Source organism: Seriola lalandi, unplaced genomic scaffold (assembly GCF_002814215.2).
Source record: "Seriola lalandi dorsalis isolate HSWRI2012SDOR001 ecotype SW California unplaced genomic scaffold, Sedor1 jcf7180002054577, whole genome shotgun sequence".
Classification (NCBI taxonomy): domain Eukaryota; kingdom Metazoa; phylum Chordata; class Actinopteri; order Carangiformes; family Carangidae; genus Seriola; species Seriola lalandi.
In genome coordinates, this window is record NW_019525130.1 from 1,279,050 (window position 1) to 1,294,267 (window position 15,218).

General features: G+C 41.6%; 1 protein-coding gene across 6 annotated transcripts in view; it reads left to right on the forward strand.

Annotated features, from left to right (window-relative positions):
• The window catches only part of usp25 (ubiquitin specific peptidase 25), a 27,058-nt gene extending 12,768 nt beyond the window's left edge, over positions 1-14,290 (forward strand). For 2 of the 6 annotated variants that reach the window (XM_023417695.2, XM_023417696.2), the window contains exons 10-26: positions 421-572; positions 2,244-2,371; positions 2,490-2,585; positions 2,713-2,877; positions 3,524-3,762; positions 3,882-3,952; positions 4,044-4,272; positions 4,744-5,004; positions 5,586-5,725; positions 7,149-7,322; positions 8,197-8,292; positions 9,074-9,252; positions 9,939-10,017; positions 10,170-10,249; positions 10,515-10,638; positions 12,485-12,677; positions 13,422-14,290. In XM_023417695.2, the coding sequence (XP_023273463.1) occupies positions 421-572; positions 2,244-2,371; positions 2,490-2,585; positions 2,713-2,877; positions 3,524-3,762; positions 3,882-3,952; positions 4,044-4,272; positions 4,744-5,004; positions 5,586-5,725; positions 7,149-7,322; positions 8,197-8,292; positions 9,074-9,252; positions 9,939-10,017; positions 10,170-10,249; positions 10,515-10,638; positions 12,485-12,677; positions 13,422-13,594 (2,579 nt within the window). In that variant the 3' untranslated portion in view covers positions 13,595-14,290. The remainder of the gene's footprint in view (positions 1-420; positions 573-2,243; positions 2,372-2,489; positions 2,586-2,712; positions 2,878-3,523; positions 3,763-3,881; positions 3,953-4,043; positions 4,273-4,743; positions 5,005-5,585; positions 5,726-7,148; positions 7,323-8,196; positions 8,293-9,073; positions 9,253-9,938; positions 10,018-10,169; positions 10,250-10,514; positions 10,639-12,484; positions 12,678-13,421) is intronic. The other 4 variants (XM_023417697.2, XM_087177013.1, XM_023417698.2 and 1 more) reach the window with 4 other exon arrangements.
• The last annotated feature ends 928 nt before the right edge of the window (positions 14,291-15,218 follow it).

The following is a 15,218-nucleotide window of genomic DNA, read 5'->3' on the forward strand; positions in this document are numbered from 1 at the left end:
GGCGGGGGGGGGGGTCTTCTCATCAGTAGTTGGTGCAGGGTGCTCTGTGCAGCCATTTAAGTAGTTGTGATTGCGTGACTGCTGAACAAGTCAAAATCACCTTGGATGTAAATGAGTGTGAAGTGGCTCCTTTTATTGCCTTTTTTTTTTTTTTCTTTTTTTCCAACCTCTTCGCCTTTTCTAACTCTTGTGTCATAGTCACACCCGACACACCTTTGACCAAGGTATACAAGATGATGCACAGTGGGATCCAAAAAGTCTTAATACCACCATCTTTCCCTCTCACATGATGATAACACAGCTTTAAATAGCTGATTGCAATTAGTGCACACTCGTCTTGTTCTCAAATGCTATCTCAGTTAGCTCAGCAATTATGACTTATTAGTGCTCATCTGTTCATATCTGCTTGTAATTCAACAGGTAAAAAATTTGAGAACACAGAGATGTTTGGGCAGTACCCCCTGCAGGTGAACGGCTTCAAGGATCTCCATGAGTGTCTGGAGGCTGCAATGATCGAGGGCGAGATCGAGTCCCTGCACTCAGCAGAGAACTCAGCCAGGTCTGGACAAGAGGTCAGTGACAATAGTTGCTTTCATTGAACTGTTAAGAAAATTTGAATGGGCATTTTGACAAGTTATACAAAACAAATCTTTTTTTTTTCATTCTCACATGAAATATAAGAGGTGAACTAGAAATAACTAATGGCTACATGACCATAATGAAGAGTTAAACATCTAATTTTTCAACCAAACAATTTGTGTACCACAAATACATGTGCAGTCTGTCTTCTCTTAACATTTAATTTATGTAATTGCCTCATTACAAAATTAACGTACTTAAATTTGAAACATTTAAGTATGTATGTAAGAATATGAAGTAATTTACATGTATTAATTGGGTTTTTATTGCCAATGTCTTTCCCATGACTTTCTCAGTTGCCTATAACAGCCTCTGGAGTGATTTTTATGTAAAGGACCCAGGCCAAATTTTCCAAGAAAATCCAAAAGATGTGACGTTTATTGTCACTCCCACATACCTCAATGCCTGGCTTCCACTCCCCTACAGCACCAGCAGTGTGCAACACTAGCTAATGTTAGCTTTGAAATGGAGTCTGCTAACGTCAGCAAACGATTTGTTCCCTGCACAACATAGACTGTGTCAGCACGAGCATTAGGATGCTGACTGCAGTTCACTTAACGGCCACTGGTGTCTTTAATAACAAGAGTTTTTGTGAATGTTACATATAGAAGCTTTAATTGCTAATAGCAGTTGTTAATCACCACCTATCATTAATACAAAAGAGAAGACAACCAGGTTAAATAATATGGGATTATGTGGTGGATCCTCTCCAAAGGGTTGACCTCCTTGCCCTTATTCCACACCTGTGCTATTCTGGGTTTGACCTCTGGTTCACTGTAGCCTTGCCTGCAGTGTCCCACAGCAGCTGGGAGTAGCTAATTACCAGGCGAGTACACAGATGGGTATGGCACCGAGCCCTCTGGAAAAGCACCAGCCATGAGCACAAGGGAGTGAGGGAGCAGGAGTGATGCTCCATTCACATCATATAGGCATACAGGGTTTCCCCCAGGAAAGAATCAGACAAGCAGTTAAAATCTAATGGTGCTGTCAAAACCAAAATTCACATCCCATTCACATTTATGTGGATCGGGGCAAGAAACATTCAATTATTTCCAAATTGACCCGCCTTCTTCGCTTAGAGTTCAGTTTGATCGAAGCAGCTAGTTTGAGAGGGGTGGGACTGACCTCTCATTCAGGAAATATTGTTTGCTGATGTTTTATAACTGCACAGCAAAAGAATACAAGCAGCAAAAGAGGAGAGATGCTGTTTGCTGCAATGAGTGGAAGGACAGTGACAGTAAAATGTTTGATAAAACACATGTTTAACTGACAACTTTGTGGACTGCTGTCGTTAGCCTGCTAGCCGTGCTAGCTCCTACCGGTTACATTTACAATTCTGCCCATGCCATTTCCTGTCCCTCCTGCTGTGAGTCACACCACATGAGTAAATTTTGCCAGGTGGAGTATGGTCTGAATGCGCCATGAATCAGTTGCCAAAATCTTCTCAAAAATGGATCTTGTAAACCACATTTTGTTATATGACAATTTGTCACAGTTAAATAAGAAAAAATAGGAAACTCCACAAGAAAAGGCAAAATATCTTTACCAAACTTTATATTCTAACACGACATGAGAATTAATCTCAAGATCCTATTTTCTTTCAGCACTGGTTCACAGAACTCCCTCCTGTGTTGACCTTTGAACTGTCAAGATTTGAATTCAACCAAGCACTAGGACGTCCTGAGAAGATCCACAACAAGCTTGAGTTCCCCTCTATGCTCTACATGGACAGGTGATAGAAATATTAACAACTGGTTTTTATTATAGAATCTATTTGTCCCTCCTGGAAATGACAGTTAATCCCGAGACTTTTAAGACTGAAGCCTCTGCTGTAATCTTTGTGTCGTTAGGTATATGGACAGGAACAGAGAAATAACAAGGATCAAGAGGGAGGAGATCAGGAGGCTGAAAGAGCATCTGACACTGCTCCAGCAGCGCCTGGAGAGGTAATACCTTTTTATTTAGCTACAGTCAACAACAGCCTTCTAATTGTGCTCTCTATTTGTCTCACATTATGCCCTTCTCTCTTATTTCTCTCCCCCTCGGCTTGCCTCCATCTCTGCTCCCTCTCAGGTATCTGAGTTATGGCTCAGGCCCCAAGAGGTTTCCTCTGGCAGATGTCCTCCAGTATGCCATGGAATTTGCCTCCAGTAAGCCAGTGTGTACCTCCCCAGTGGAAGACATTGACTCATCAGCACCCCCCGGTGGCACCACAGGACAACAGCTGCCCCCACCAAGGCAAGTTTCATAAGAAAGCCTGTTGTTTGATTTCTTCATCATTTCTTCTCTTAATTTCAGGAGCAGGGACAGAGGAACAGGTAAAAAGATTATTTTCATATTATTATCCTGAACCTCACTTGCTTGTACCAATATTCCAAGAACTTTATAAGTCCCAAACCCTCTTAAATCCACAAACTTGTCATAAATTGCTGTTTTAAGTTGATGAATGCCACATGTTCATTAATACGTACGTGATCTAGAGATGTGACCACTAATATAAGTAGACAAGTTTCATTTAGAAAATGTCCCCCAAGAGTGAAAAGAAGAACTTCATAACACAGATCTTCAAGTGCAGTAGAGATAAGTCATATAACCTGAAAAACCTAAACCTGAAAAAAATAATACTGCCATCACTGTACAGTAACAGAAATTAAGAGGGAATGGTTTGACATGAAGTTAGATGCAGCAAAACAAAGTGGCCTGTCATAAAATGGAAGATGAACAAGTCAACATTTTTGTTTGAGGAGAAAGTCAGATTATCTGTACATTATTCACACTACAGGCCATTCATTCATTTTATTGGTACTTTGTTGTTGTAACTCTAGACCTGTATTTCTTTATGTATTTTGTTTTTATTCTCTATACTTTGTGTCTTACCCTGCAGCACAGCCGAGCAGGACTCCTTGCCTCCCCTAGAGAGCTCAGGCCCTGCCTCGGTTCCCGCTGCAGCTCCCACTGCAGCCCAACAACAGAGAGTACCCATTCATAAACCCTTTACCCAGTCCCGGCTTCCCCCTGACCTCCCCATGCACCCTGCCCCACGACACATCACTGAAGAAGAGCTGAGGGTGCTCGAGGGCTGCTTGCACCGTTGGAGGAGTGAGGTGGAAAATGACACCCGTGGTAGGTGTTGTGGTTCCGTCAGCATGATTTACTTGTCCTTCACTTTCTATATTATATTGCCAAAGTAAACATTAGATGGGCACTTACTAATAGATTGTATATGATGTTTTTCCCATCAGATCTGCAGGGCAGTATAACCAGAATCCATAGAACCATTGAGCTAATGTACTCTGACAAATCTATGATGCAGGTAAGCACCACTTTTATTTGCAATACAAAAAGGCACAATCAAGTACTCCATTTGTGAATCAGCATTTTAAATGTTTTTTATGTTATTCCAGGTGCCATACCGGCTTCATGCAGTGCTGGTCCACGAAGGCCAGGCCAATGCAGGGCACTACTGGGCTTACATCTATGACCCACATCAGCGTTGCTGGATGAAGTATAATGATATCTCGGTCACTAAGTCGTCCTGGGAGGAGCTGGTCAGAGACTCATTCGGAGGCTACCGCAACGCCAGTGCCTACTGTCTCATGTATATCAATGACAAGAAGCCCTTTCTCATAGAAGGTACACATGGACTTACTGAGAAAACAATACATCACTCACATATGTACTTATGATGCACCATTCTAGGATTTCTGTTAGTGTTGTCATTTTGTATATGTTTGTTAATTTGTCCATTATTCAAAGTCACTGTGACCTCATGTTTGTGCTGTTCTTGTGAACGTGATATATCAGGAATGCCTGTAGGGAATTTCATTACATCTGACACAATTGCCCACTTGGACTCGAGGATGAACTGATTAGAATTTGGTGCTTAGATGTCAAAGATCAAGATCAGTGTGACCTCATAAAATACATTTTTGGCCATAACTCAAAAATTCATACTATTTGTGACACAATTTATCCCAAATGTTACAAATTCTGTTGTTGTAAGTACTTCATCACTAAGAAGAAATTGTAATTTCTTTTGAAAGAAATGAGCTTTCATGTTTTGCAGAGCAAATATATTCATTGTCCTCTCTGTTGTCTTTGCAGAGGAGTTTGATAAGGAAACGGGACAGATACTCAGCGGCATGGACAAACTGCCTCCAGACCTGAAGCAGTATGTGAAGGAGGACAATGAGCTATTTGACAAGGAGATTGAGGAGTGGGACACCCTGCAGGCCCGCAAGGCCCAGCAGGAGAAGCTGGCATTGGCCACAGCAGCTGCCGCTGCCTCGGCAGCATCCAGCGCCTCCACTTCTTCCTCTTCTCCTCAGCCCATGAGTATCGAATCCAGCCCTCCAGACAATGCAGGTCAGTATCATGACCCTTTGAATGCAGAATAGAATACTTGATGGAGAATCAATAATTGGTTGTAAGATAAATACAAAAAACTCTTGTTCCCTAGAGAGTTATAAAAAGACGAGGAAATGACCTTGAAATATTGGCATTGTATACAATATGTACAGTATGTCTCAGTGAAGATTTTGACTCACCACTCAGCCAATAGCACTCAAATGTATTTCTGTTAAATTATGGTGGATACACAGTATGATAATTAGCTAAATTAAGCAGTGACAGGTCTGTTATTGGGTTGCACTTCAACTCAATTTATACTTCATTGTGGACACACTGTTATTACATAAACTACATTAAATCAAGGCACTTGTTCAAAATACAAGCTTTCTACATGAAATCCTGAATATTGGTAAATGCAATGGATGATTTCTGCAATCACACTCATAACAATGTGGATAAATTTACACTTTGCACTGTTGTTTTGGCTTTTGTGTGGATGACAAACACAGAAAATGCTTTTGTGAAAAGATAACGGTTGAAACGTAAAGAACCGTGAATTTCTGCATTTCTCTGATGGTGCTGTCGCCCTCTTGTAGTACCCCAGCAGGACCCAGAATACATGGAGCAGCCATCACCCACAAATGACTCCAAGCACCTGCAGGAGGACACAGAGAGAGCCATCTCAAGGGCTGCTGCTGAGCAAGAGGAGAGAAGCCCTGAAGCATTGCTAAATGCTGTATGTAAAATACACAAAGACACAGTGACACAGCCACACTCACGCCATGTCATTGTCACCCGTCATGTGTATCAGTCTTTTTTTTTTTACACATCAGTTTGTTTATATTAATCTTAAAAACTGAAGTGTATTCACCTGCGTTTTTATTTCACCTCATTTTATTTCATCCACTGTCATCTTTCCCCCCCTGAGTAAATGAACTGAGAGAACACCTGTAGGAGTAATTATTTGCTCAGGATCCAATTTTATTTGTTGAATGAGGTGTCAACTATTTGCTGTTGAAATGTAATATTTAAGTGTCAATACAAGAGCGCTTAAAAGCTGCTATAATCCATATTTTTTTGTGACTATTTGTATGTGAAAGGTGTCATTTATAGTGACGTGATCATAGTGATTACAGAGAATGCTCACTCAACTCTGCTGTTCCTCTCAGTGCTATTGAGCTTAATAGGGTCTTTCAGCCCATTGTTTTGATTTTCTGACCAGCAACTTGACTGTTTTGTTTCATTCTCTCTGCTAATATAGCATCATAGCAGCATCGAAACAGGTCTAAAAGCCCATGACCAAACATCAGACAGACGCATTCAGTGACTAGCTGGTGAACATAGGGGAGAATTTAGCAACTAAAGAGTCAGATATTTTTCTGTGGAGTTGGTGGAGGCTAAACCAGAGCTAAAAGGAAGAGAATGTTGGACTTATATTCACCAGCTGTTCAGTAACGTGACACCAAATGAATGATAGTGGTCCGTTCGTAACTCAGATGTGTTAATAAGTTACTATTTGCTAAAGGTCTGGCCCACTGATGCTCCCAATGGCAAGTCCGATTATGTCAGCGGGTGCGTTGTCAATGTGTTTGTGTGAGAGAGAGAGATCTCTTGAATGAAGCAACAGTGGAAAACATTTAAGTTAGAGATCTTTTATTAATTAGACGGTGGCGGGTGAATGAACAGGTACAGGAGGGAAGATTGTCCGCTAGTTATTCAGTTGCAGATGGTGTTGTTCTCTCAGATGGACTATAAAATGAAGATAAAAATGCTAAAATGGGTCGCCAAATATACTTTGGCCGCCGTTAACATACCTGGACGGCCCGCCCAATTAAAGTCTGTGTGGGAAACACTGATTTGAGTGTTGTTTTTAGACAAACCTGAATAAATGTGAATCTATCCTTTAATCCATATTTCATGCTGATTCATCATTTTCAGAATTGTTCCCAATGAGTCTGAGCAAGGATTAATTTTGATTTGTCGAAAATCAAGTCTTATAGGAAAACCACATCAAATCTTGTAGTGTTCAGGTGTTAAATCAGTTTATTTGATGAGTACTATTTTGCTAATATTATACATTTTCCCTCGATCTTTAATGTTTCTTGCCTTTCCATCAGTTGTCTCCCCTTCCTGTTTCATCTGTCCCATTCTCTTTACAGTCTATTCCCCCTCCCACCTCCCCCCAGCCTGAGGTCCGGGTGAGCACCCCCTCCACCCCTCCTCCTGACCTGGTCATGGAGGATGAGTCCTCTGGCCAGCGCACAGTAGAGGTGGCCATTCCTAATGTGGGGACCTTTGTCATTGAGTCAGAAGAGGGGGGGTATGATGATGAGGTAGCTCTCTCCCACATAAATCTTCGTTCCCTTTTTGTGCTGACGAGTCTGTGCTTATTTGATACATGGAGTGAGAGCATCATTACCCATTCACGTGGCTCTACATAAGATTTTTCACACCTGAGGAAATCTGACACTTTATACTGACTGATTTGTGGATTGGCTTGAGGCTGAAAATGCTGTGCAATAAGACCGATCTCTGTTGGCCTTTCTATATTACCCTTGTGTGAAAAGTCTCTTCTTGAGCCAGCCTGCATCTTGGCACAAAGACAGGTTGACATTTAGCCGAAATCCTACATGAGTCACTGTTAACTGTAAAAGCCGAGACCATAGTGTCATGATATGAAATAAAAAAGCCGTTGTATGTTCTTTGTATGTCCAAACTGTGTACAAAAAAGACCTGTGTACAAAATCAAATGCACCTGTCGTGGATCTTTATTATCGTATACACAGATTTCATGCTGTTGCTATGGAATCGTAGTTGAATTTTCTTTTGAATTGGCTTAATATCAGCAGTAGTTGTAGCTCTGTATGTTCTGCGTGGACAGTTGTTGTTGTTAGTGAGTATTCTAGCCTGTTCCCTCACTGCCCTGCACTTTTGGCTCTCCGTCACACACAGCTGTCATATGGCTACCTTGGTTTTCCCACATTATCCTTGTGAGGATTGTGCATCATGCCATTGAACCGACTGGCTTTGTCTCTCACAACTGTGCCACTCTAACCAATGCATGGGTTGCTGAGTGATGTCTGGCATGCCCTGACTGTGGTATGCTTTATTATAGTGCCTCAGAGCACGTAACGTAGAGGTTGACCTTGCTTGGTTCGTCCCAAGGACCTGTTGTTTTGTTTAACATGGTTCCTGCTTCCTGGGCAGGCGATGATGACCCCCAACATGCAGGGTATAATAATGGCCATTGGCAAATCCAGCATCGTATATGAAAAGAATGGGCCTGAGGCAGCCTTTTTTAAGGTACACACTATCTCTTCTTTTCCTCATTCCATCTCCGTCCACCTCCCTTCTTATGTCATTCCATTTCCTGGTTTTCTCTTTTGTACTTTCTTCCAGTGCAGGAGACAAACACAAAACACTTAGAGCTAGTTACTCAAGAGTCACTCGAACCTTTCTAATCATGCTGTTTTTTTCAGATCTTGAGTCAAAAGTTACGAGTGGAAAGTTGTCTGTTTATTCCTGAGCTGCTGCACAGATGCTCAACTGTGCGAAAAAACAAGCAGTTGCCTCTTAAATCTCAAAGACATCAAGTAATACCAAAAGAAAAAAATTTGAAAACAAGACAGCTCTATGTGCCACTTCTCAGTAAGGACAATTTGTAGTGGATCAAAAGAATACCCATTAAACCATGACTTTTTTTTTTTTTTACAGCAAGTAGTGGAAAGATTGCTTGTTTTTCAACATTTTATTGTTGCCAGTAGTTTATTCCAACAATCACAGAATCCTTTAGACATTTTTTAGTCCTGCCATCTATTTATCTAGCTTGAATCAGTACAGATGTTTTGCAGTAGTATGAGTCTAAAATGGCAAGTGCATTGTACCGTGATAAAGTAGCTCAAAGCTCTGCCCAAAAGTTTACTAATCAAGGACGGTGTCAATGTCTAAAAGGGAAATTCACTGCAGGTTACCCTTAAGATCTTGACTCAAGAGTAGCTGAATAAGAAGCATCCATATCCATACCACCACAGCCTCAGTCAAGAGTTTTAACCACGACTTGTTATGACTTTGTCTCTCTGCCCAGGCCATAAAGCTGGAGTATGCCCGTCTTCTGAGATTTGCCCAAGAGGACACATCACTTGAGAATGATTACCGACTTCAGCACATCATCGTCTATTTCATCCAAAACCAGGCACCCAAGAAGATCCTGGAGAGGACTCTGCTCACACAGTTTGCCGACAGGAACCTGGCTTTTGATGAGAGGTAGTTAAGACGTTAGGCTCTGCCACAACCTTGCGTTTTTAAAAAAATCTCATATACTATTCTGTGTTCTGTGCCTTTCGTCCAATCGTCTTAAACTTAGCCACCTACTAAAATCAACTTAGATAATTTACATAAAATCAACTTCTCAAAATGACCAGCAGAGGGTAGCAGAGACCTTGACTCTAACATTACAGCATCTCTAGCAGCCCTCCTGATTCACAGTCAGCACAGACTGACTGTGTCTCATCTGAACAATGCTTTCTGAAACACAGACGATAAGAGACACATGTCCAGTAATGATCTTTTTAGTACTGCTGGCAAATAAGATTCCCTCGCTGGTGAGATTGTGATGCTCGTGTCATAAGTGTGTGTAATGCTCCTTACTACCTCTTAAAACTTTTCAACTACGCTTGTTGGCCTCAATCCATATTCATGAGTGAAAAATTGATTTCTCCCTTCTCCTCTATTTTCAGCAAGATAATTAGATTTATGTGTGCATGTGGCCTCAATAGGAGCCTCCGGAGGAGTGTTTCACTTCTCCTCTCAGCACTAAAGAGTGATTCATTAGGCCATGTTAAGGCCTAGGGGCAGGGTGGACCGTTTCATCTCCTGGAGTACCTCACAATGACTCACCATCTTATCGCTAATGGCGGTTCTTCTTCCTGTCTCCCCACCTCCCCCCACAGATGTAAGAGCATTATGAATGTGGCACGTGCCAAACTGGACCTAATTAAGCCAGAGGAGGTCAACATGGATGAATATGAGGTCAGCTGTGGTCTCTTCTGGGCTTTATTTATCTAAAATAGTAGACTGCCTTCAAGGTAGTATTACACATTGTCTTTAAAGCTTTTGCTGTGACATAATTGAGCTTGAGCATAGATAGCTTGCCTGTGGTAACTTCTGTTTGTTTTGATCAGATGTGGCATCAGGACTACAGGAACTTCCGTGAGACGACCGTCTTCATGATGACTGGCTTGGAACTCTTTCAGAAGACAAGGTATGGTGAAATATATCCTTACATTACATTTATTTTCAGTTCACTGGTCATCTGCAGCAGCTAGTAAATGGTGAATTGCTGCCTATAGAGGGCAGCAGTTAACTGTCTGTACAACTCCAAGCTTTGTAGTTGTACAGTGGGTTCATCAAGTTTATTTCTTCTGTATAATGGTTTACTCTGTAAGTTCTCAGTGCAACTTTGACATTCCTTGCAGGCTATTTTATCTGAATGTAACATCTGTTCATGAACATCGCTTCCTTTCCAGTTACGTGGAGGCTCTGATGTATCTGATTTACTCGTATCAGTACAACAAGGAGCTTCTGTCCAAAGGGCTGTATAGAGGACATGACGAGGAGCTTCTTGGTCATTACCGTCGAGAATGTTTGCTAGTGAGTTCATTCATGCACAACACAGTGATTTGTTTCAAACAACTTGTCAAATATCTTCTGAAACGTGTGGATATGTTTCTTCCTATATGTCATATCTCAATAATACAAAGTGATTTACAAAGAGGGTCTGTTTTGGAACGGAAGCCTTTGTGTCCAGCAATCCTTCCCTGTGATCCCTGTCTCTTCTTTGTCACTCCCTTCCTCTGTATCAAACTTCCTCTGCTGAAGTGACTCAGCAAAACTAACATCACCAGACACTTCCCCCTCAATACTGAGCTGTGGTACTATAATCAAATTGCTTTTGCTGAGATATTGCTTTGGCTTGCTTGCAGCCCACAAAAGATTCCACTGAAGATTTTTCATCTGATACTGACAGATGAAAATCCTTTCAGCGTTGTGATGTGAGCCCCTTTTCATTTCACTCCCACCAAACTGCAGGCTGTGCTCTGGTATTATTGGTTAGGGCTGAGGGTATTTTGGTCTGATCAGCCTCGCACTGATCTTCAGCAGCCCTCTCGCTGCTGCACTCAGTAACCTTACACCAGCATTGTGCTCATAATGTAATCACTGGAGTGGGAATAGGAAGCAGGAGGGCCCGCGAGTGTAAACACATTACCATGAGACACAAGCATGTCCTCAGCTAACCTCAAACCTCAGCTCTGCACAGCCCGATCGGTCATCTTAGATCTCTGGCCAGAACCTCTGGCTCCGTCCGCTCAGCTGTTTACCTTCAGCTCTTGTTTTAATTGAAAACACTGCTAACATTGACACAGTTAATGTACTTGGATGTTTTGCAAATCCAGCCTTGCAGTTCCCATTTCCAAACTGGCTTGAAAAAAACGGGTCGTTTCCTCAGAGAGAGGAGGTCATGGAGTTTGTCTGTGACAGCAAGGTGGTTCTGGCCAAGAACAGGAAGAAAAGCTCGTATCCACATGCATGCGAGGACGTCAGGACCCACTTAAGTTCCAGTGGCTGTAGGATACTGTGTCATATTAATGATGCCGATAAGATTACTGTTACTACTCAAGCTGTCACTTATTTATCTATCAGGACAAATGGAAAACTTGACTAGAAAGAACAAAACAAGAACAGTGAAATAAATGACATAGCAACATTTAACAACAAAGAATATTGTTTGGAGTAAAAACAATTATGTAAGATAACACAAATACACAAAGGTCAGCAAAGCGTGTTCTTGGCCAAAGCTATTTAAAACATTTTTCTTCTGTCTAAAAGCTGTGAGGGCAACATGACTTCAAACTGACTATCAAACTGTGAGTCACGCCTCCCTAGATTGGTGGTGGTGGGGGGGGGGCAAAGATACTGCATGAGGTGAAAGGGACAGGTGCACATTGTTCTGAACACAACAGGAAGTTAGTTATTCTTGTTCGACCCACTAATTTAGCCCACTAATCAACGCAGTCAGCAGTTGGTACAGCAGCAGTTGCTATGACATGCGGCTCATGGAGCCAACTAAGGTGCTTTAAAACCCTCAGAGGCCAATTGGGACATTTTTCTTTAAACTTCACACTCCTTCTCAGAACTGCTAATAGCTGATTCAACATATGCCTAATGGTGCCACTTTATCAAATGTAAACAATTATAGGGTAAAAAACAAGCCTCATGTTGGAGCCCACAGCTGACTGACTGACTCCATGGCAACGTTATACTTCCTGTTTACATCCCCAAAGCCCTTAAAATTATGGGAAATGTATTTGTGAAACTTGACCATGATTATCCCTTAAATTAAAGTCAGACAAATAAAATTACTAAGTACATTAATATTACTGTTTAAAGTTTAATGTTTTAATGTATCAAAGACTCACCAGTATCTTCCCTCCCATAGAAATTAAACGAGCAAGCGGCCGCCATGTTTGAGTCAGGAGAAGAACCAGAGGTGACCACGGGCCTAGGCATCATGAATGAGCTGGTGGTGCCCTGCATCCCTCTGCTGCTGGTCCACGACACTGAGAGAGACCTTCTGGCAGTGGAGGACATGAGGAACCGCTGGTGCTCTTACCTGGGCCAAGAGATGGAATGTGAGTCCCTGAGGGAGCAGGAACAGACTTGGCCTGTTAGATATTTCTGGAGAGTTGAAGTCTTAGGTTACTAGTACATTCCTCGGTACCCCTGCCAAAGATCATGATAATCAGGCCACTGCTCAGTTCACTTCCAGGTTGTGCAGCGTTTTCACTTACACAAATTTCAGGTTAGCTGTTGTTTTATTTAAGTTTTAAAAATTCGATGATTGCAGAGCTTCACATCAATAATAGCTTCTTCATTGTTTCGTCAAAACAAAAGAAGACGTTCTGAAGACGTCCCATTGAGCCCTGGGAAATTGAGAAGGGCATTCACTGATATTTTATAAACAAAACAATTCATTTGTTAATCAGAGAAATAATCTGCAGATTAATCAACAGCAAAGTCTGTCATCTGCCTAACTGCTCTAAGAAATGTTCAGATAAATTTCTTGGTAGGAAAAAGGACTGAAGAGGATCCAGCTTTTATCAGTATGCTCCAATATCAGTCCACAGAGAGCATGTTCTTTGAGTTCCTGGCCTTTATTCAGGAAAAGCAGAGTATTATCACCCAGAGCCCATTTCAGTAGTTTTACAATCTGTTTCTGTGGTGGAACATGCTTTCAGACTACTTGTGATATCACTTTGAAAATATTTACCCTGTGCTTTCTGTGATTAGCAATCTGACTTTCCCTGTATTGTTTTGCATGGTCCATACAGTTAATTATCTACTATCTTTCTGTCTGTCTGACCTCCTGCTCGCAGCCAACCTGCAGGAAAAGCTGACCGACTTCCTCCCCAAGTTACTGGACTGCTCGACGGAGATCAAAAGCTTCCACGACCCTCCCAAGCTGCCCTCCTACTCCACGCTGGAGCTGTGTGAACGATTCAGCCGCATCATGGCCGCCCTAGGCAGGGTGCCCACCGACGGGAGATGAGCTCCGAGGGACGGCCAGACACCGCTCCCTTTTCAGAGGCCCAACCCTGGGCAAAAAATCCATGGACCTCTCTTAACCCATGCCTTCCTTATAAATCCAGGGGTCACTCGCTTCTAGCTGTTATTCCTCTGTTACTCTTTTGCTGCTATAGGTTTTATCATTATAAATATTATTTCACTTTTATTTTAAGCAAAACACAACGGAGGAAAGGAGGAAGAGAGGACGGACTGTTGGGAGGGAATAAAGAAATGTGAGAGGAGAAGATGATGGAAAAAACAGTGGCAATCCTGCAGTGGTTGAAAGCCAAGCACATTCTGCTTCAGCTTTGCAAAAAACAGAGTTTGAGGGTTTTTCATAGTTTATTATTGTTGTTGTTGCTGTTTGATTCAAGCTTCTCCAACCACGCTCATAGCCCTTTCTAAAGCACCCTTCTCTGCGTGAAAAGGATCACCCTGCTGCTCTGCCTCCAGTTTGGTACAGTATTACCATGTTTTGTTTTATTTTTCTAAGGAAGTAAGGAAGAGAGCCTTCAGATTTATCAGTGGCTCAGCGTATCTCAAATGGGTCACATGTCTTTGTGGACTGCGCCAGAATGAGATGTTTTAAGTGCTGTGGTAGACAGCCACGGACTTCCTGTGGCTTGTTAATAAATCGAGAGAATAAAATTTTATTTATGGCCCTTTTAGGCCAAATTAACCAATGCTTTGCCTGATTTTGATTTTTACTTCACTTGCTCAATAATAACTGACACCGACATTATTATTAACATTACACCTCACTGTTCATAGTGAAATGTCTTTCATTTGAGACATTAGGGGGCAGACAGAGGAGCTGGCAGTTTGCAATGTAAGTAGAGCTTCAGTGTCCTCACTTAAAGTCGGACTGACATCATGTACCATTGGTCTCAAACCTCTATGTGATCCAGCTGTGATCATTCAGATGGTATTATGCAGTTAATTAAAATCAGCCTTTCATTAATACAAACTCCAACGTGTACAGCTTATGGCCAAGAAAATAAAACTATTAAACAAGACTCAGTTCTAGCTGCTTTGAAATTGCTTTTTTTTTTTTCTTTTTTTTTTTAATAATACATTTTGAGCTAATTTCCTGCAGTAACACTAATTTCCGGGAACGAGGATCACTACAAACAACCAACGGAAGAAGACAGGAAACACTTTCACAAATATCTCCAAAACACTGGCCACCCGCATTGTGCAGACCATAAGATGAAATAATCTTTCAATATTGAATATTGAATATTGGATATATAATAAAATACAGTGCTGTGTTTTGAATTGTACTCTGAGCTTTAACTGATGAATTTTGTCTTTTTATGCCTTTGTGACAGTGACAGCTGGAGGCATCAGGTTGTCTGTCCATCTCATTCCCATGAACACAATATCTCAGGAACACTTGGACTTGATTAAGATATTCGATTTACCTGGTCGAAGGTCACTGTGACTTCACAACACACATTTTTACATTTTCATAACTCTAGAATTCATGCGCTAATTATGACAAAATACACTGTTAAATTCCTTTACTACATATATTATGAGTCTAGACAGACATGGATGTAAACTGCAACTTGACACCGATTATGACAGTTTGTGATGTGCTGACA